This window comes from Lynx rufus, unplaced genomic scaffold (genome assembly GCF_022079265.1).
Source record: "Lynx rufus isolate CCGP_SWC_20201006 ecotype Redwood Valley unplaced genomic scaffold, mLynRuf1.p SCAF_2, whole genome shotgun sequence".
Lineage (NCBI taxonomy): Eukaryota > Metazoa > Chordata > Mammalia > Carnivora > Felidae > Lynx > Lynx rufus.
The window spans coordinates 197,473,276-197,488,916 of record NW_025814834.1 but is presented as its reverse complement, the minus strand read 5'-3'; the positions used below and the strand labels follow the sequence as shown (position 1 = coordinate 197,488,916).

Genomic DNA, 15,641 nt, shown 5'->3' with positions numbered 1-15,641 from the left:
TATGAAATGTAGGTGACAGGTCTGAAAAAGCGGAAAACCATGGATTCTAGGCCGACTCTTCCACTTGACAGATGGGGAAAATGAGACCCAGGGAGGAGAGGTGACTAATCTCAGGTCACCCAGCACTCAAAGGCAGGGAGAGGACTAAGCAAGGTCATGTGCAATCCAGCCCCAGCTCTACCTGTCACACGTCACTTCCACCACACGCAGCCCCAACACCTTCACCCGGACTGCCCCTCCACTGCCTCCTCCCTGCTTGTTGTAATCACCTCTGCATGAGGCTCAACTCCGGGGCCCATCTTGTGAGAAGCCTTCCTGGTTGCCCACAGGAAGGTGGTTGCTCCCTGGTTGCTCTTTCTTCTGAAATTCCTTAATTTTGTGTTCTGGTTATATAAGGGGTATTGTCTTCTGTGCCCACATCTTTTTGCACCATTTGCACCAGGAGGGTAAGAGCTGTGTACCACGCAGATAGGCTGTCCCTTGGGCGCCCGGTGCCCAGCACAGAGACAGGCATGGTGAGCGTTTCCAGAAAGGCTCACCAAATTAAACTGGCCCTTGCTTGTGTTCTCTTGGACAGGTGGCACAGGCTGGGTCATCCTGTTCTGGGCTGGCCACACTGGCTTAGCAGGTCTGGCTCTCAGAGGCTCATGAACTCTCATGTCAAGGGTTCTATTTACTCTCTCCTCCGTGACGGAGCTGATGCCCAACCAGACGATGGAGAACCTGGAAGTGGCCTTCCTGAGCCTGGATGACCATTTCCAGGCCAGAGCAAGACAGAGGCGAGGAAGGGTGAGGAAAAGGAATCCTGCCGCCAGTACCCAGGAGCGAACAATTTCTTCATCCTGCTCTCTGGCGGTTTCGTTATCTGGTGAAGCAGGAGCATGACTACACTTGGCTGGAGCCTTACCCCCTCCTCCTATCACCTCTGTTGGCTGCACGCATGCACAGAAATAAAACGCCTCAGTGGTGGCAACTGTCACCAACAGGGAGCAACAGCCAGTTTCTGAACTGGTGCTCCCGTTCACAAGGCCACTAACAAAGCTGACCGTTGACTCACATCAAGCTCTTTCCACGAGCTCTGTTAGGAGTAAATTTAGTTTTGCATTTTACATTCTCCTTTCCTGTTCTTTGAACTCAGAGGGATGCATGGAAACAATTAGCCCTGTGAATAGAGGGGTCAGTCAATGGAATCACAATTCTCTATCCAGGGACATGGAAGAGGGGGAGTCAGGGGAAGGAAGACACTGGATCAGTGGACATATGTTTTACCTTGTGGTCCGAGCGGTCACAGGGCAGCCTGTCAGAACCAGAGGCTCCTGCCACATGGAATGTAGGAATTCCCACAGTGGGGTCAGGAGGTGAGAGGCGGAGGGAGGTGTAGGAAGTTATGTGTGAAGGGAGGCAAGGGAAAGAAAAACCTAATTAGACACAGATGGGCCACTCCTCCCGGCTGTGGAATGCGGGTCACACTCAGGCGTGTACAGAGGAAGGGTTAGAGCACGCACAAAGCCAAGGTGTGGGCAGCGGCAGTTCTGAGTGCCACGCGGGAGCCTGTGGTGCTCAGGATGATCTAGGAGGTCAGCAACAGGCAGGAACTGCAGCTCAGGGCAGAAGGACCGTGCGACGGGGCGGGGGAGGGGCGGAGACACTAGCACACCAGATGGAGGGCTCAGCCCCAGACTCTAAAGCCTAATGTGGGGCAACGTGGGCCACTTCCAGTGCCACCGATGAGTGGGGAGGGCGCTCCAGGAGGCAGCCAAGTGGGCTCTCAGTGGTTCTGAGATCGGGCCCACAAAGATGAGCCCGCAGTGCAGAGGAAATCCTGACTGCGTAGAGTGCCAGCTCCTTGGGCGTGGAGCCTCAGCTTGGAAGCCCAGGGGACTGGGTGAGGGCAGGGCCCGCCACTCATTGGGTGGGCCTAGGGGCGGGGCCTGCTGTTCATTGGGCAGTGCTGGCAGTAGAGGCGGGACTAGGTGGGGGTGGGGCCTGATAACTGGGTGCTGGGTTCCACATCTCAGGGGCAGGGCTAGGGGCGGGGCCTGGTATTCTTATTGGCATAGGGCGTGGCCTGATTCTCAGAAGCTTTTTACACTCCAAAGGACAGGCTGGGGTCCACCTCCAGGGTCTCCCATCTCCTCATAAACAGAGGTTCTGTCTTCCAGGCCTCCTTCCCACCCTCCCTGAGGCGACGGCTGGCAGGAGTAACAGCCTTCAGACCACAGACAGACCTAGAAGGGGGCCTAGCAACACCTTTTCCCGTCTCTGAGACGTCAGTCCGGGGTGGAGACTGGCAATCCCTCCACCCATCCTTTATCCTTGGGAGAAGTGCCAGACCTCAGCAAAACAAACCAGTCCCCTGGGGTTCACTATAGTACAGATCAGAGCTCTTTTCTAGGTCCTGACACACTGTTTTATAAAAACAAAAAGCAGGTATTGAAGCAGCCCATTTAAGCCTGAGACCTCGAGGTCAAAGGCATTTAGGGCGGGCATGGACTGTGGAGGCCCCAGGAAAATGTCTTCTGGCCATCTTCAACCACACATCACAGGCCCAAGCAGCAGAGAAACCCCCTAGTCAAGTACTATCACTTGGCAGCAGATGGCTGGTTCCTCTTTGTTCTCAAGGACAGTGGCTTGACCCTTCAGAAGCCTGATAGGACAGGAGACGCTGCCAGCTCTTTCCTCTGGCCAGGCCCTTACATAATCTGCTGCCCCAGTTCTCCCACCTCTTCGGCCCCCTCTGCGCCATACTGGCATTCGAGAAACACGTTCACACCCACTGGTTCATGGGAATACCACAGCAGCCCCAGGAGTGCAAATTACCATCCCATTTTCCAGAAGAGGAAACTGAGGCTCCAAGGAGACTTCTCTGAGTTAAGTGGCCTGCTCAGGTTGCCACTTGGGGTGGAAGTAGAGTTGGAACTTGAGTTAAAGCCTTGTCACACCGTGTTCTTTCCTCTGTGTGGCTCCAGAAAGCCTGCTCAGCAAGACTGAGGAACCAACTGATTTGTCATTATAATGATGATAAACAAGTATCAAGTTCTTACTAAGTTCCAGGATTATTATCACAAATAGATAATTTTATTTAATTCTTATCCCTAGGCTGGGAGATAAATCACATCTTCTCCATCCCTGTTTTACAGAGGAGAAAACTGGCCCGGAGAGGGCAGTGATTTGCCCTGGGCTACACAGCTAGGTGGTGAGCACGCTGGAACCCACAAATGACTGGATTCAGGTGAGCAGGGGGAGGGGCGAGCCGCCCAGGAGAGGCAGATGGTAAAAGCAAAGAAGGCGGGCAGTGTCTGGTGTCCTGGGAGCAGAGGCCACCTGGTCTGGCTGGGGAGAAAGTTTGTGCTTGGGGGCAGCAACAATCAGGCCAGGCAGTTGGAGGAGGGTTTCCAATGTCGGCTGAAGGGTGGGACAGGGGGTGGGGGGTGGGTAGAGAGTGGAGGTTCCAAAGCAAGGGGAGTGACAGGTGGTAAATGGAGTTCTCAGATGACCCAATAGGAAGCCCAAACTGGAAGCAGGGCAGGCAGGAAGCTGCTAGAATCCATGGGCTAGTTCCCTGGGGGCGCCTGCCCCTCCCATCTGGACATAAAGGGCCTTGGTGCTGGCAGAGGAGCCATAGTGACTTCACAGGCCCTACAGACAAAGGAAGGGGCCTGGCTAACCAGGTCACTGGTCTCTGAACTCCCCAGGGACCGCTATCCTTGGCAGGATGTTCAGGGCACAGGCTACTGCTCCTTCAGCCCCTCTTCCACGCAGTTTTCTCTGGGTCAGTGGTTCTCAACTGGGGCGATTTGCCTCGCAGGGGTCATTGGACAATGTCTGGAGACATTTTTGGTTGTCAAAACTGGGGAGGGGAGCGTCTAGTTGGGTAGATACCAGGAATGCTGCTGAACATCCTATCATGCACAGGACAGCCCCCTAAATAAGGAATTATCCAGCTCCAAATGTCAATAGTGCTGATGTTGAGAAACCCTGCTCTGGGGCAACCAGCAAGTTCCCACATCCATTTACTCACTTGTGAGGGAGTTGGGAAGGGGCTAACATCCCTATTTTACAGAGGAGGAAACTGAGGCTCAGAGGAGAAGTGACTTGTTCAGGATGTGTGGCAAGTTCCATTCAAAAATACTTACTGAGTACCTACTTTATTCTAGTAGCAGAACTGAGACTCGGATTCATTCATTTCTTTATTTACTTTTCCACAAACATTTACCGTGCTGGCTGCTCTAGGGATCTACAGTGATGAATTAGACCCAGGCCTGACCCTGAGCTAAAAGTCTAGCGACACAGACAGCTACACACACATTGACCAAAGAGTGAGATCAGAAAAGTGCCGGGCTACCTGAAGAAATCCAGGAAGGCTTCCCAGAGGAGGTGTTTATAAACTAAGACATGAAGGGGAGTAGGAGTTAGTCACCAAAGCCTGAGGTTTGTGTAGAGGGCACAAGGGAGCAGCATGTGTGAAAGTGGAGGAGGGAGAATATGGCTCATTTAAGACCTGAAGATGGTTCGGTGTGGCTGAGTATGATGTGGAGGGGAGAATGAGAGAATGGCAGGGCCCAGGTCTTATAGGGCCTGGATTGTCAGGCTGAGGTCCCTGGATTGCCTCTCTACGCTGTCACAAGGATGCAGCAGGTGGCAGCTGAGACAAATAGAGCTCCTGAGACCAGCCGCCCGAGGGGCTGCCCTGGGTCAATGGTGGGGGAAGCGCTTCTTGCCTCCTTGAGTTATGCTGTTTCACCCATGTGTGGCCCTCATCCTGCTGGGTCTCAGTGTGGAGGTCCCTCCACGTCTAGGAGCACATAGAGGCCAGAAGGACCCCAAGAGGATAACCCAGAGTCCCCCCAGTCTGCTGGAAAATGCGCCCTTCCCCAGACTAGGCACAGATCCAGATTTAAGAGTACCAGGAATGGGGTGCCTGGGTGGCTCAGTTGGTGAAGTGTCTGACTTCGGCTCAGGTCATGATCTCACAGTTTGTGAGTTTGAGCCCCACGTCGGGCTGTGTGCTGACAGCTTGGGGCCTGGAGCCTGCTTCAGATTCTGTGTCTCCCTTTCTCTCTGCCCCTCCCCTCCTCACACACTCTCTCTCTCAAAAATAAATAATTTTTTTTTGTGGGGGGGGGTGCGCCTGGGTGGCTCAGTCAGTTAAGCATCCAACTTTGGCTCAGGTCATGATTTCACGGTTTGTGAGTTTGAGCCCCACGTTGGGCTCTGTGCTGACGACTCAGAGCCTGGCGCCTGCTTCTGATTCTGTCTCTGTCTCTGTCTCTCTGTCTCTCTCTTTGCACCTCCCCTGCTTGCAGTCTGCCCCTCTCTCTCAAAAAACAAATAAACATTAAAAAAATTTTTTTAAAATAAATATTTTTTTAAAAAGTTAATAAAAAAAAAAGTACCAGGAGCTGTCCCTTCACTCCTGGGAAATCAGTATTGATACATCAAGTGTGGTCCTCAGCCACCTACAGGGGACCCCCATCTCTGTCCAGCATTCACACGCTCAGTGGTGCCTTCAGCCTCTCTCCATCCCTACCTGGAAGGCCCGATCATGAGCATCCTGGGTTCATTCATGCTCCTCCCCCACTGCCTTTGCCCATGCAGCTCCCCACACTGGGGACAGTCTGGAGGCACCACCAGGCCCCAGCCTTCCCCGAGTGGCAAAGCCATCAGCCTTCAGCACCCGGTTCAGACATGTGTTCCTAACAGCTCTGCGCCTGCTTTCTCATCTGAAAAAATGAGGATAATAATAGTGCCGACCTCTGAGGGAGGATTCTCCTTTATATCCTTGTCTTACCTCTAAAGGACGTGGTGCCTTTGTAAGTTGTATGATTTCGGGTCCCAGGGTCTACTCACTCTACTAGAAACCTGTTCAGACCTTCTCTCCCAGCAAACCTCCCATTACCTCCTCTCGCCCATCATCATCTCAGCGGATGACCTTGCTTCCTACCTCGCTGGGAAAGGGGAGGCTATGGGCAGAGCGTTCCCTCAAGCTCCCACCGCTGCCCATTTATTCTCCCTCCTCTGGGCTCCTGAAGATGAGCCGTCAGAAGAGGCAGCAGCAGACCCCACTCCTGGCTGTCCCTGCAGCACCTCTCTCTGCCCTGCATCCTCGGTTTTGCCACTGGGTCTTTCTCATCACCCACAGATAGGCTGTTACTTCTCCCACCTTCAACAGCCTCTGCCGCCTTCTCGCTCCTTCCCTTAAATAAAACTCCTTGAAAGCACTGTCTCCACTCGCTCCCCTCCCATTCTCTCTTTTTTTAATTTTTAGAGAGGAGTGCGTGTGCAAGCAAGCATGAGCGAAGGCGGGGTGGGGTGTGGAGAGAGAGAGAGAGGGAGAATTCCAAGCAGGCTCCACGCTCAGCCTGGAGCCCAATGCAGGGCTCGATCCCACGACCCTGGGATCATGACCTGAGCTGAAATCAAGTTGGATGCTCAGCCAAATCAAATCAACTGACTGAGCCACCCAGATGCCTCATGTCCCTTTCTCTCTCTCGGACAGCTTCCTATCCGGCTTATGCCCCTGTGGCTCCACCAAAGCTCTTGTCACTGAAGACCTCCATGTTGCCAGAGAACAGTCAGTTCCGGGTTCTCTCACTTGGCTTAGCGGCCTTTGTTGCCATTAGCCACTCTCTACTTGGCTTCCAGGACTCTCCCAGGTTCCCCTCCCACTTCTCTGGCTGCTCCTTCCTGGTCCTCTTGGCTGGGTCTCCCTCCTGTCCCTAACCTCTAGGAGTGCCCCAGGGCTCCAAAGTTTAGAGTGACTTCATCTCTCTTCTCTCCACTCTCACTTTCTAGGTGATCTCACCTAGGCTCATCAAATACTGTCCACGCGATGCCGACACTGCCCTGACCCTTGTCCTGTACTGCACATGTCATCCCAACTGCCTTCTCTACACCTGCACTTGGACATCTCATCGGTACTGCAGACCTCACACGCTTACAGCTCTGTCCTTCCAGGCACCTCAGCCCAAATCGCTATAGTTTCCTTGTCTTCTTTCTCTCCCACCCCAGTTCTCTCCCATTCATTAGCAAATCCTGTTGGCTCTCCCTTCAGAATATATCTTAAATCTGATCACTCCTTTCTACCTCCACTGCCATCACCCTGCTCCAAGCCACCATCACCTCGCAGTATTGTGGTAGCCTCCTACCCAGTTTCCCAGCCTCCACCCTCCATCCCCTTCAGTCCGGTCTCAACCCAGCAGCAAGAGGGAGCTGCTAGGAAGTTAAGCTCACGTCACTGCCTGTCCCCAAACCCTCCAACGGCTCCCATCTCACTCAGCATGAAATCTGAAGTTCTCACGCTGGCCTGTAGGCCCTCACGGGCTGGCCACTGCTGCCTCCCTGACCTCCTCACCTCTATTCTCTTCTACTCTAGCCACATGAGTCTCCTCACTGTTCCTTGTACATGTCAGGCTTGCTCTGCCTCAGGGCCTTTGTACTTGCTATCCCCACTGCCAGGAACAGTCTTCCCTCAGAAACCTGCATGGATCACTCTCCTTTCTCCTTCAGGCCTTTACTTCTTCTTTTTTTTTTCAGTATTTATTTATTTTTGAGAGAAAGTCGGGGAAGTGAGAGAGAGAAAGAATGGGCAGAGAGAGGGAGGGAGAGAGAGAGAATCCCAAGCAGGCTCCGCACTGTCAGTGCAGAGCTCAATGTGGGACTCAACTCCACAAACTGTGAGATCACGACCTGAGTTGAAATCAAGAGTCAGACGCCCAACTGAGTGAGCCTCCCAGCTGCCCCCAGGCCTTTACTTCTATGCTTCCTTCTCGGTGAGGGCTTCTAACTGGGTCCTCCACCTAAAATCTCTATCCTACCTCAACATCCCCTCGCTCCCTTCCTTATCTTTTATCCTTATCTAATGAACTATGGATTTTACTTATTTACTTTTATTTTCTCTCTCCTTATGATGTAAGATCCACAAAGGCAGGGACCTTTTGCCTGTGTTGCTTACGGCTACATCTCCAACACTCAGACTAGCACCTGGTGTGAAGTAGGGGGTTTGATATGTGCTGAATGTATAGGATGGATGAATGAACTGTCCAACGCCTCAGTCTCTTCATCTGGACAATGGATACACTAATGGAACCGACCTCATGGTTGTAGGAGGACTCACTGAGCTGAGTGATTACGCAGGTGCCCAGCACGAGCCCTGGAACACAGTAGGTGCTCAGCAAGAAACTCTTCTCATCCCTCTGCCCTGCCCCCAGGCTGTGATTAGAGCAGGCAGCTGGGCTGGGATGTAACCCCCCCTTAGCTCCTGCCCAGAATAACCCTTGCCTCTTCGTTGGCCCTGTTGGTAACTGGCAGGAAGGGCCTTACCTGGGTGGATGTCCTGGAACAGGGACTTCCAGATGGTGTACTGCAGGGGGCCTGTGTACTTGGAGGTCGGGAAGTCTTCGTAAGTCAGATTGGTCTCATGGATTTTCCCTTTAAGCCTGGAAGGAAAGCGGGAGAGCAGGCTGCATTGGGGGCCGGATTTCTGTCCCAACACACGGGGGGCCCCACAGCCACATTCAGGGCAGCTGACAGGGAGCAAGGCCGTGTATTTAAAGTCTGCCAGCCCCAGGTTCAAGTGCCTGCTTGTGCCACTTCCTACCTCTCCTAGCCTCAGTTTCCTTATCTTTCAAATGGGTGCTATGATAGCACCTGCCTCCTAGGCTTGTGGTGAGGATTACATGGCGTCATGTATGTACAATGCTTATCACCGTGCTTGGCTCACGGTCAACACCAAATACGTGATGTTGCCTGTCAGTATTGATCATCAACAGACCGATAATTAAGTGTTATTATTTCTAACGGTGGCGATGGGACAAGAGAGACCTGGAGTTGAATCCTGGCTCTGTCATATACTAGATGAGGGGCCTCGGCCAATTGACGTAGCTTCTCTGTGCCTGTTTCTACACGTGTGAAATGGAGATGACAGCAAGGGAGCTAATAGGATTATAATAATATAAATATTATTTATTATCAATAATATCAATGTTATAAAGACTATAATATATACTTGTACTATAACATAAATAACATTGTACTGTAAGTAATATTCTATGATTCTACTTATCACGTATAGAACAATAGAAACACATAAAGCCTTAGACCAGGCTCTGGCACACAGCCAATGCCCCGTAACTGTCTGATGAAGATGTGAGTGAATGAATTCTCTGCTAACCACCCCATCTGCCTCCAGGGCCATCTCCCCACACAGGCTGGGGACGGGATGCCCGTCTGGGGAAGGCAGCCCGTGGCGGGCACGTACCGCTCGGACAGGGAGGCCACCCCAGCCAGGAAGGTGTGTCGGTCGGTTTCGGCCAGCCGCTCCTGCAGGATCTGGGCCCCCTCCTGCACCTTGCGCAGCTGCTGGCTGTAACGCTGGACTTTCTGCTCAATGTCGGTTAGCGTGCGGGCCGTGTCGGCCTCCAGCTCCTCCAGCATGGCCTTCTGCCGCTCGCGCAGTAGCCGGTGCAGCCGCTCGAAGGCCTCACCGATGGTGGTCCGCAAGCTTTTGGTGGAAGACTGTGGGGACAGTCATCAGGGGTTATGCCAGGGGGAGCAGATGGGGTGACCCCCGGGAGAGAGGAGGAAACCGAGAGCCTTGGCACGGCGAGAGGAAAGGGCGGGGAAGGGCACACTCCGTGGTGGGAACGGCACCTGTTAAAGTGCAATGGCATGTCAGGCTGGCATGGCCGGGGATGGCACACACTTCCACGTGCCCATCAGGACACTCATGAAGTGCTCTGGGTGAGACACTGAGGCTTGCACTAGAGGGGCTGCGGGCTTGAAAGACATTTGGGGGCAGTCTCTTTAGCCCTGGTGACTGACAGGCTGGCTGTAGGGGTACAGGAAAGAAAGGTGTGAGGATGATGTCCAGATTTCTGGCTTGGGGGTGGGAGGGACAGAGAAGCTGGGGGAGAACAGGGGGGCAGGAAAAGACGCTGAGTTCAGTCCAGGATACAGTGAGGTCTTTCTTTAAAAAAAAAAAAAAATCCCTCAGGGGTGCCTGGTTGGCTTAGTCAGTACAGCATAAGACTCTTGATCTCAGGGTCGTGAGTTCAAGCCCCATGTTGGGCATGGAGTCTTAAAAACAAACAAACAAACAATAAAATTAAAATTTAAAAAACCACGCATGGGGTTCAAGCAAAGACAACAAGGAGATCACGGATGGCAGAGAGCTTTATAACCTGCAATGTGCCGGGCAAACCTTGGCGGTCGCTCATCCTTGAGACCCCCTGGCTGAAAAACAAAGAGCTGGAGGCGAAAGCCATGATCACAGGAGGCAAGACTGGACTTGCACATTTCTCTGTTCCCTCGGGCATTGGCAGGCCCAGGAGGGGCCTGAGCGGTGCAGGGCGCGGGCTTTGGTAGCCGCCAGCCTGGGTGAGAATCCCAGCTCTGGGTCTCTAGCTGTGGAAACCTCGGTAGCCTAATGTCTCTGAGCCTGTTTTCTTCTCTGTGAAAGGGGTAACGCAACCACGTCGCAGGGTTCTGGTGAAGACTAAGCGAGGGCATGTTCACAAAATTCACTCCATTGTCTGAAGTGCAGAAGAAGAGCCTGGTTATTAAAGGGGATCCATTCTAACAGGCACACCCTAAAAGTCTTCACTGAGAGATGGCTTCTGAGCTGGGGCCCGAAGGAGGGGCAGGATGTCAACCGGGGGTGCGGGGAGCAGCCGGAGTCAGGACAACACGGGGTACAGAAGTGTGGCCGGGCAGCAGCAGCGTGTGGGACCTGCCTCTGCAATTTTACTTTGTGGGATTCTGGCTGGGAGTTCACAGAGTCAGAGACCCCGCTGTGTTCAGTGCCCAGGGCTCTGTGGGAGGTTCAACAAAGGCTCAATTAGGGCCAGTTCCCTCCTGTCGCGGCAGCAGGAAGAAGTGCTGGCAGTGGGCCAGCCTCCCCGCGCATGCCCACCCAGAGCGCCAGGCAGACAAAGGGGGCGGGGGAGAAGCTGGGGATGAACAGCCAGGCTGCTTGTGGCCTCCCTGAGCCCCTTCCTGCACCCTGAGGCTTCTGTGCGGGTCACGGCGGGGGTGACGGGGCCTGCCCTTCCTGCGTCATCTGCTGCTGCCCTCCAAGGACCCCCAAATCCCACGGCCACCCCTTCCGGCTCCTTCTCAACCCCTCTATGACAGTGTTTGCTGCACTGGCCACCCTCCACCGGCGGCCGGTTCTGGTTTGCCTCCCACCTCTATGGCTGCTCTCTCTGGGCCAGCTCCTTCCATTCTCACCTACATGGCCTCCTTCCTGTTTGACCCCATGGCTTTGAGGATGGCTCCCGTGTCCTTAGCCATGGTCTTGAGTGTCTCCTGACCACCACATTCATCCTTCCACCTGCCTCAACTACACATACTCCTGGGATCCCACAGCCCATCCAACTCTCTCGGTCCGCAAGTCAACTCTGGGTCTTTGGCAACAAATTCACTGCCAGAGTGATCCTTCTGATGTGCAAAGTGGGTCAAAGCCAATGTTGTGTTTAGGAACATTTCTTGGCTCCTTGATAACTAGTAAAACACTCGATTCCTTAGCCTGGCATTCAGAGTCCTCAATCTGACCCCAGCTCACCTCTCTAGTGCCACTGCATTGTAATTACACCTGCCTAGAATGGGCCCCACCCCCAACAAACTCTTTATTCAACAGGCAAACTCCTACTCATCCTGCAAGACCCAGCTTGAAAGCTACCTCCTCGGTGACATCCTCCCTAACTTTTTCAGGCAGTTAAATAGTTAAATGTCTCCAGAGCATTTTGTAAATATTCCTAATACACAGTCTCACATTTTATGTGGCTCCAGCTAGTGGATGAACCCCCCGGGGGTAGGAATGACGTCTTTTTCAGCCTTGCGCTTCCTGTGCCCATCCCAGGGCCTGGCACAGGCTGGCAGTCAGAACCTGCTTGAGAGGTGAAGGGGGAAGAGTCTTGCCAAAAGTTGCTCTGCAGAGGTGAGTGCAGACTCTGTCTTCTTTTTAGGGTACGGGCTAGTGTCTCCAGGACGAAAGAAGATGGGTAGGAAAAGGGAGACAGGCAGGGAGAGGTCAGCTCAAAAGAACAACATCGGAGTGACAGCCAGCCACCACACGTGATTCAAGGCTGTCCCTGAAAGGTCCTCCCCCCTCCCAGCCTACCTGTCCTATTGACCACAAAGCCATAGATCTTGCTGAGGACACCCCAGCACACGCCTGGAATATCCCAGAACTAGGTTCTGACAAAACTGGACAGTAAGCTGCCAACTAGCCACTTACTAGCTGTGATGCCTTAGGCTTGTTCCTCAACCTCTCTGTGCCTCAGTTTCCTTGCCAATAAAATGGAGATAACATTCCTCCATCAAAAGTTGCCTCCCCCCCCAACCCCCCGCACACACTCACTTGTTCTACAACTACTTATTGTGTGGGGGAGGCACTGTGCTAGGTTCTGGGGAGTCCCGCTGTCATAGAGATGACATTCCGTGGGGTTCAGTGAAACAATGAATGGGAAACACAATTACCCGCACAGAGAAAGGTTCCACTCAACCGGTGTGCCCCGTTTATTCTAGTTTCTTTCTAGGGCAGAGCCACCCCCACCCCACCCCCAGTCCCTTTGGTGCTGTGGCTGGGAAAGTAGCCCCTACCCCAGCCCACCACATCCCTGGGAATCCACTGGGGCTTGGAGGAATTGGGGCTGCTTCAGAAAAATACCCTGCCAAGAATGCGTCACTTGGTCAGGACCGACCAAAGAAAACACTGGGCCTGGGGAGGGAGATCAGACAGGCCCTCAGGCTGGGCCACTGGAGGGGCAAGCTCTGCAGGAAAGCCGAGTCAGGCACCAGGTGAAATATGACCTCCAAAGCATCCATAGGCATTTCTTGTATAAACACCCCAGTCCAGACAGGAAGCAGGGCTGGGGGAACTGGAGGGGGAGCTGGCCCCACAGGACCCCCCAGAGGTAGACAGATGGACAGGAAAGCAGGGGAGGAAAAGGTCAGTGGAGAAAAACAATGGGGAGTGGAGAGAAGAGATTGCTGGGGGGAAAACCAGACCATAATATTCCGCTCTCATTCACACAGAGGCTTCCATTAGCTTCTTTTCACCTGAGAGGTGCTGAACCACCGGACAGATGGGGAAACTGAGGCTGTGGGAGGCAAATAGGCTAGAGTCCTCTAACTGTTCTCATCTGTTGCCTGCTGAGGGTCCTGCCTGCAGGCAGTCCAGAATGTTCTCTGAAGAAATGTTTGTCATGACCTTCCCAAGACCCCACACGGGTTGGTGGCCAAGCCGAGGCACAGATCTGGATCTCCAATGGCCTCTCCGGGCCCCAGGCTGACCCCTCAGAGGCCCAGAAAATTCCTAAGGCTCTGCTCCAGCTGCTGCCGGCAGCTGCACCCCTGCTAGTGAGTGGGGCCAGGCTGAAATCACTGTAGAGGTTAGCAGCTGGGCCTGGGCCCCCAGTTTTTGGTCCCAGAAAGGGCAGAAATCAAAGCAAGCCTTGTCCCGTTGGTGAGACACCTGTGGGGGGAACTCAGAGGGAGCCCACGGGATCTAGAACTTCAGGGCTGCGAAGACCTTGGCAGAGTCTCCATTGTACAGATGGGAAGACCGGGGGCCCAGAGAGTATACAGTTTAGCCAAAGTCACACAGTGAGTTAGTGGCTGGATCAGAATCCAGGGCCTCCTTCTCAGGTCAAGAAGAAGCCTTTCTTTTCAAACCACCGCAGCCAGAGACTAGAGGGTTTGGCCCACTGTCCGAGTTTAAGAGGGGGGATGATACAAAGGCTGGGTCACAAATCATCAGGAGGGCTTCGAGGGCACATACTCAGGGTTGGCTCCTCTGGCAATGGGCCAGCGTGGTTTTGTTTTTTTAATGTTTATTTATTTACTTGAGAGAGAGAGAGAGAGAGAGACAGAGACTGATCACAAGCGGGGGAGGGGTAGAGAGAGACAGAGACACAGAATCCGAAGCCCCATTTGGGGCTCAAGCCCACTCACCATGAGATCACGACCTCAACCCAAGTGGGAGGCTTAACCAACTGAGCCACCCAGGTGCCCCTGGGTGGGCGTGTTTAATAGGGCGAGAGGAAAAAGAGACCAGGTACATTCTCCCAGCCCTGCAGGACTGGGAGTTCTCCTGAGGGTCCCTGGTCCCACCTCACCTTCCACCCAGGGCAGGAAGGGAGAAAGAGCCCCACCCTTAAAGCCAGGCACCAGCCCAAATCATTGCCCTCAGTCCTGGGAATGGGTCCTGTCCCGTTTACATTCAGGTGAGCCCCAGCCTCCGTTCCACACCCCCCACCCCAGCCCCTCTCAGAATACGTTTGGCACCTTTACGCCCCGCCCCTCTTCCTAGACGGCCCCGCCCCACGCCCCGCCCACCCCGCAGGACCCGCCCCTGCGCCCAGGCCTGGCTCACCTTGGTTTCTGCCAACTGTCGCTTGAGCAGCTGCAGCGCCTCCGTGTGCTCCCGCTCGCTGTCCTGAAGGGCCTGAAGCTGCTCCTTCAGCTCCCTCTGGAACAACACGAGGCGGGGATGGGTGACCCAGAGCCGGGGCCGACCGCCGTCGCGCTCCCCAGACCTGGCCCAACATCCTCCTCCCCGCACAGCTCAGTAACCCCCAAGTCTCCCAACATCCAGGCTGCTTTCATCTTCCCATCTCTCATCTGGAGTTTTGCAACAGCCGCCTCCCTAGCCATCCTAGGAGCTTGTGGTCTTCCTGTCTCCAACCCGCCTCCACATACATTCTGCCCCAGCCTGATTTGCCGGCAGACACTCCCCGCTTAGAATCCTCCCGTGGGTACCAAGGCCCGTTGTTACGGCTAACGCGTCCAGTGTGGGCTAGGCGCTGTCCTCAGTCCTTTGCTTGCATTGGGTCATTTAATCCTCGGAATGACACAGAGGTAGGCACTATTAGCCCCATTTTTTTTGACGTTAAAATTGGTACAGAGAGGTCAAGAAACTGGCCTGAAAGCATGCAGCTAAGCAGGTAAGGGTAAAGCCATAATTGGAACTCAAGCAGTCTGGTTCTGGAGACCATCATCTCGAGATGAGGTGACACGTCTTCCATAGTGATGACGCCCATGACAAACAGCGACAAAAAATCCATGAAACACAACATCTCAAAACTTCAGATAAGGACAGGATCAGCAGTACTGACTTTTCCTTTGCCTCAGGTTCCAGGATAGCTCAGCACGACACTGCTAGTGATCTGGTTTTTTGTTTAAAATGTTGATATTTTGTTCATCATGGGGCTTTTTGCTTTCATGTTGATTTTTTTAAAAATTGCATTAAGTCTTCTCCATCTCGATCACTGAGTTTGGGGGTGACTGCTTCAATGTCGCGCCTCACGCTCGTCCCATGGCTGTCTCCACTGCCCTTCTCCCCTCACTCCCATCCGGCCAAAGCGGCCTTCTTCCTGCTCTCCATCATAGGCTGGTCTCAGCCTCCTGACTCCGCCCTTGCTACCTCCTCTGGCCAGTGCACTCTACTCAGATTTTCTGGTGCCCGTCCCTTTGTGTCATTAACAGAACAGCTCAGAGGCCACCTCCTCAGAGAGGTCTTGCCTGGCCACCCCACGTACAGCATCATCCCCTACACCCACATCCTGTTATGTGGTCTTCCTAGCACTTTCTGCTGCCCAAGATGCTTTTGCTCACTTATTCGACAATGTGTTACTGCT

General features: G+C 53.7%; 2 protein-coding genes across 4 annotated transcripts in view; one reads left to right on the top strand and one right to left on the bottom strand.

The window, feature by feature from the left end:
• AZIN2 (antizyme inhibitor 2) overlaps nt 1-1,061 on the top strand; it is a 55,535-nt gene extending 54,474 nt beyond the window's left edge. The window contains exon 9 of one of the 2 annotated variants that reach the window (XM_047082902.1): nt 578-1,061. In XM_047082902.1, the coding sequence (XP_046938858.1) occupies nt 578-752 (175 nt within the window). In that variant the 3' untranslated portion in view covers nt 753-1,061. The remainder of the gene's footprint in view (nt 1-577) is intronic. The other variant, XM_047082910.1, reaches the window with a different exon arrangement.
• TRIM62 (tripartite motif containing 62) overlaps nt 1-15,641 on the bottom strand; it is a 31,017-nt gene that overhangs the window by 3,779 nt on the left and 11,597 nt on the right. For both annotated transcript variants that reach the window (XM_047082898.1, XM_047082899.1), the window contains 3 exons: nt 14,378-14,473; nt 9,260-9,516; nt 8,323-8,438 (listed from right to left, as the gene is read on the bottom strand). In XM_047082898.1, coding sequence (XP_046938854.1) covers nt 8,323-8,438; nt 9,260-9,516; nt 14,378-14,473 — 469 coding nt within the window. The remainder of the gene's footprint in view (nt 1-8,322; nt 8,439-9,259; nt 9,517-14,377; nt 14,474-15,641) is intronic.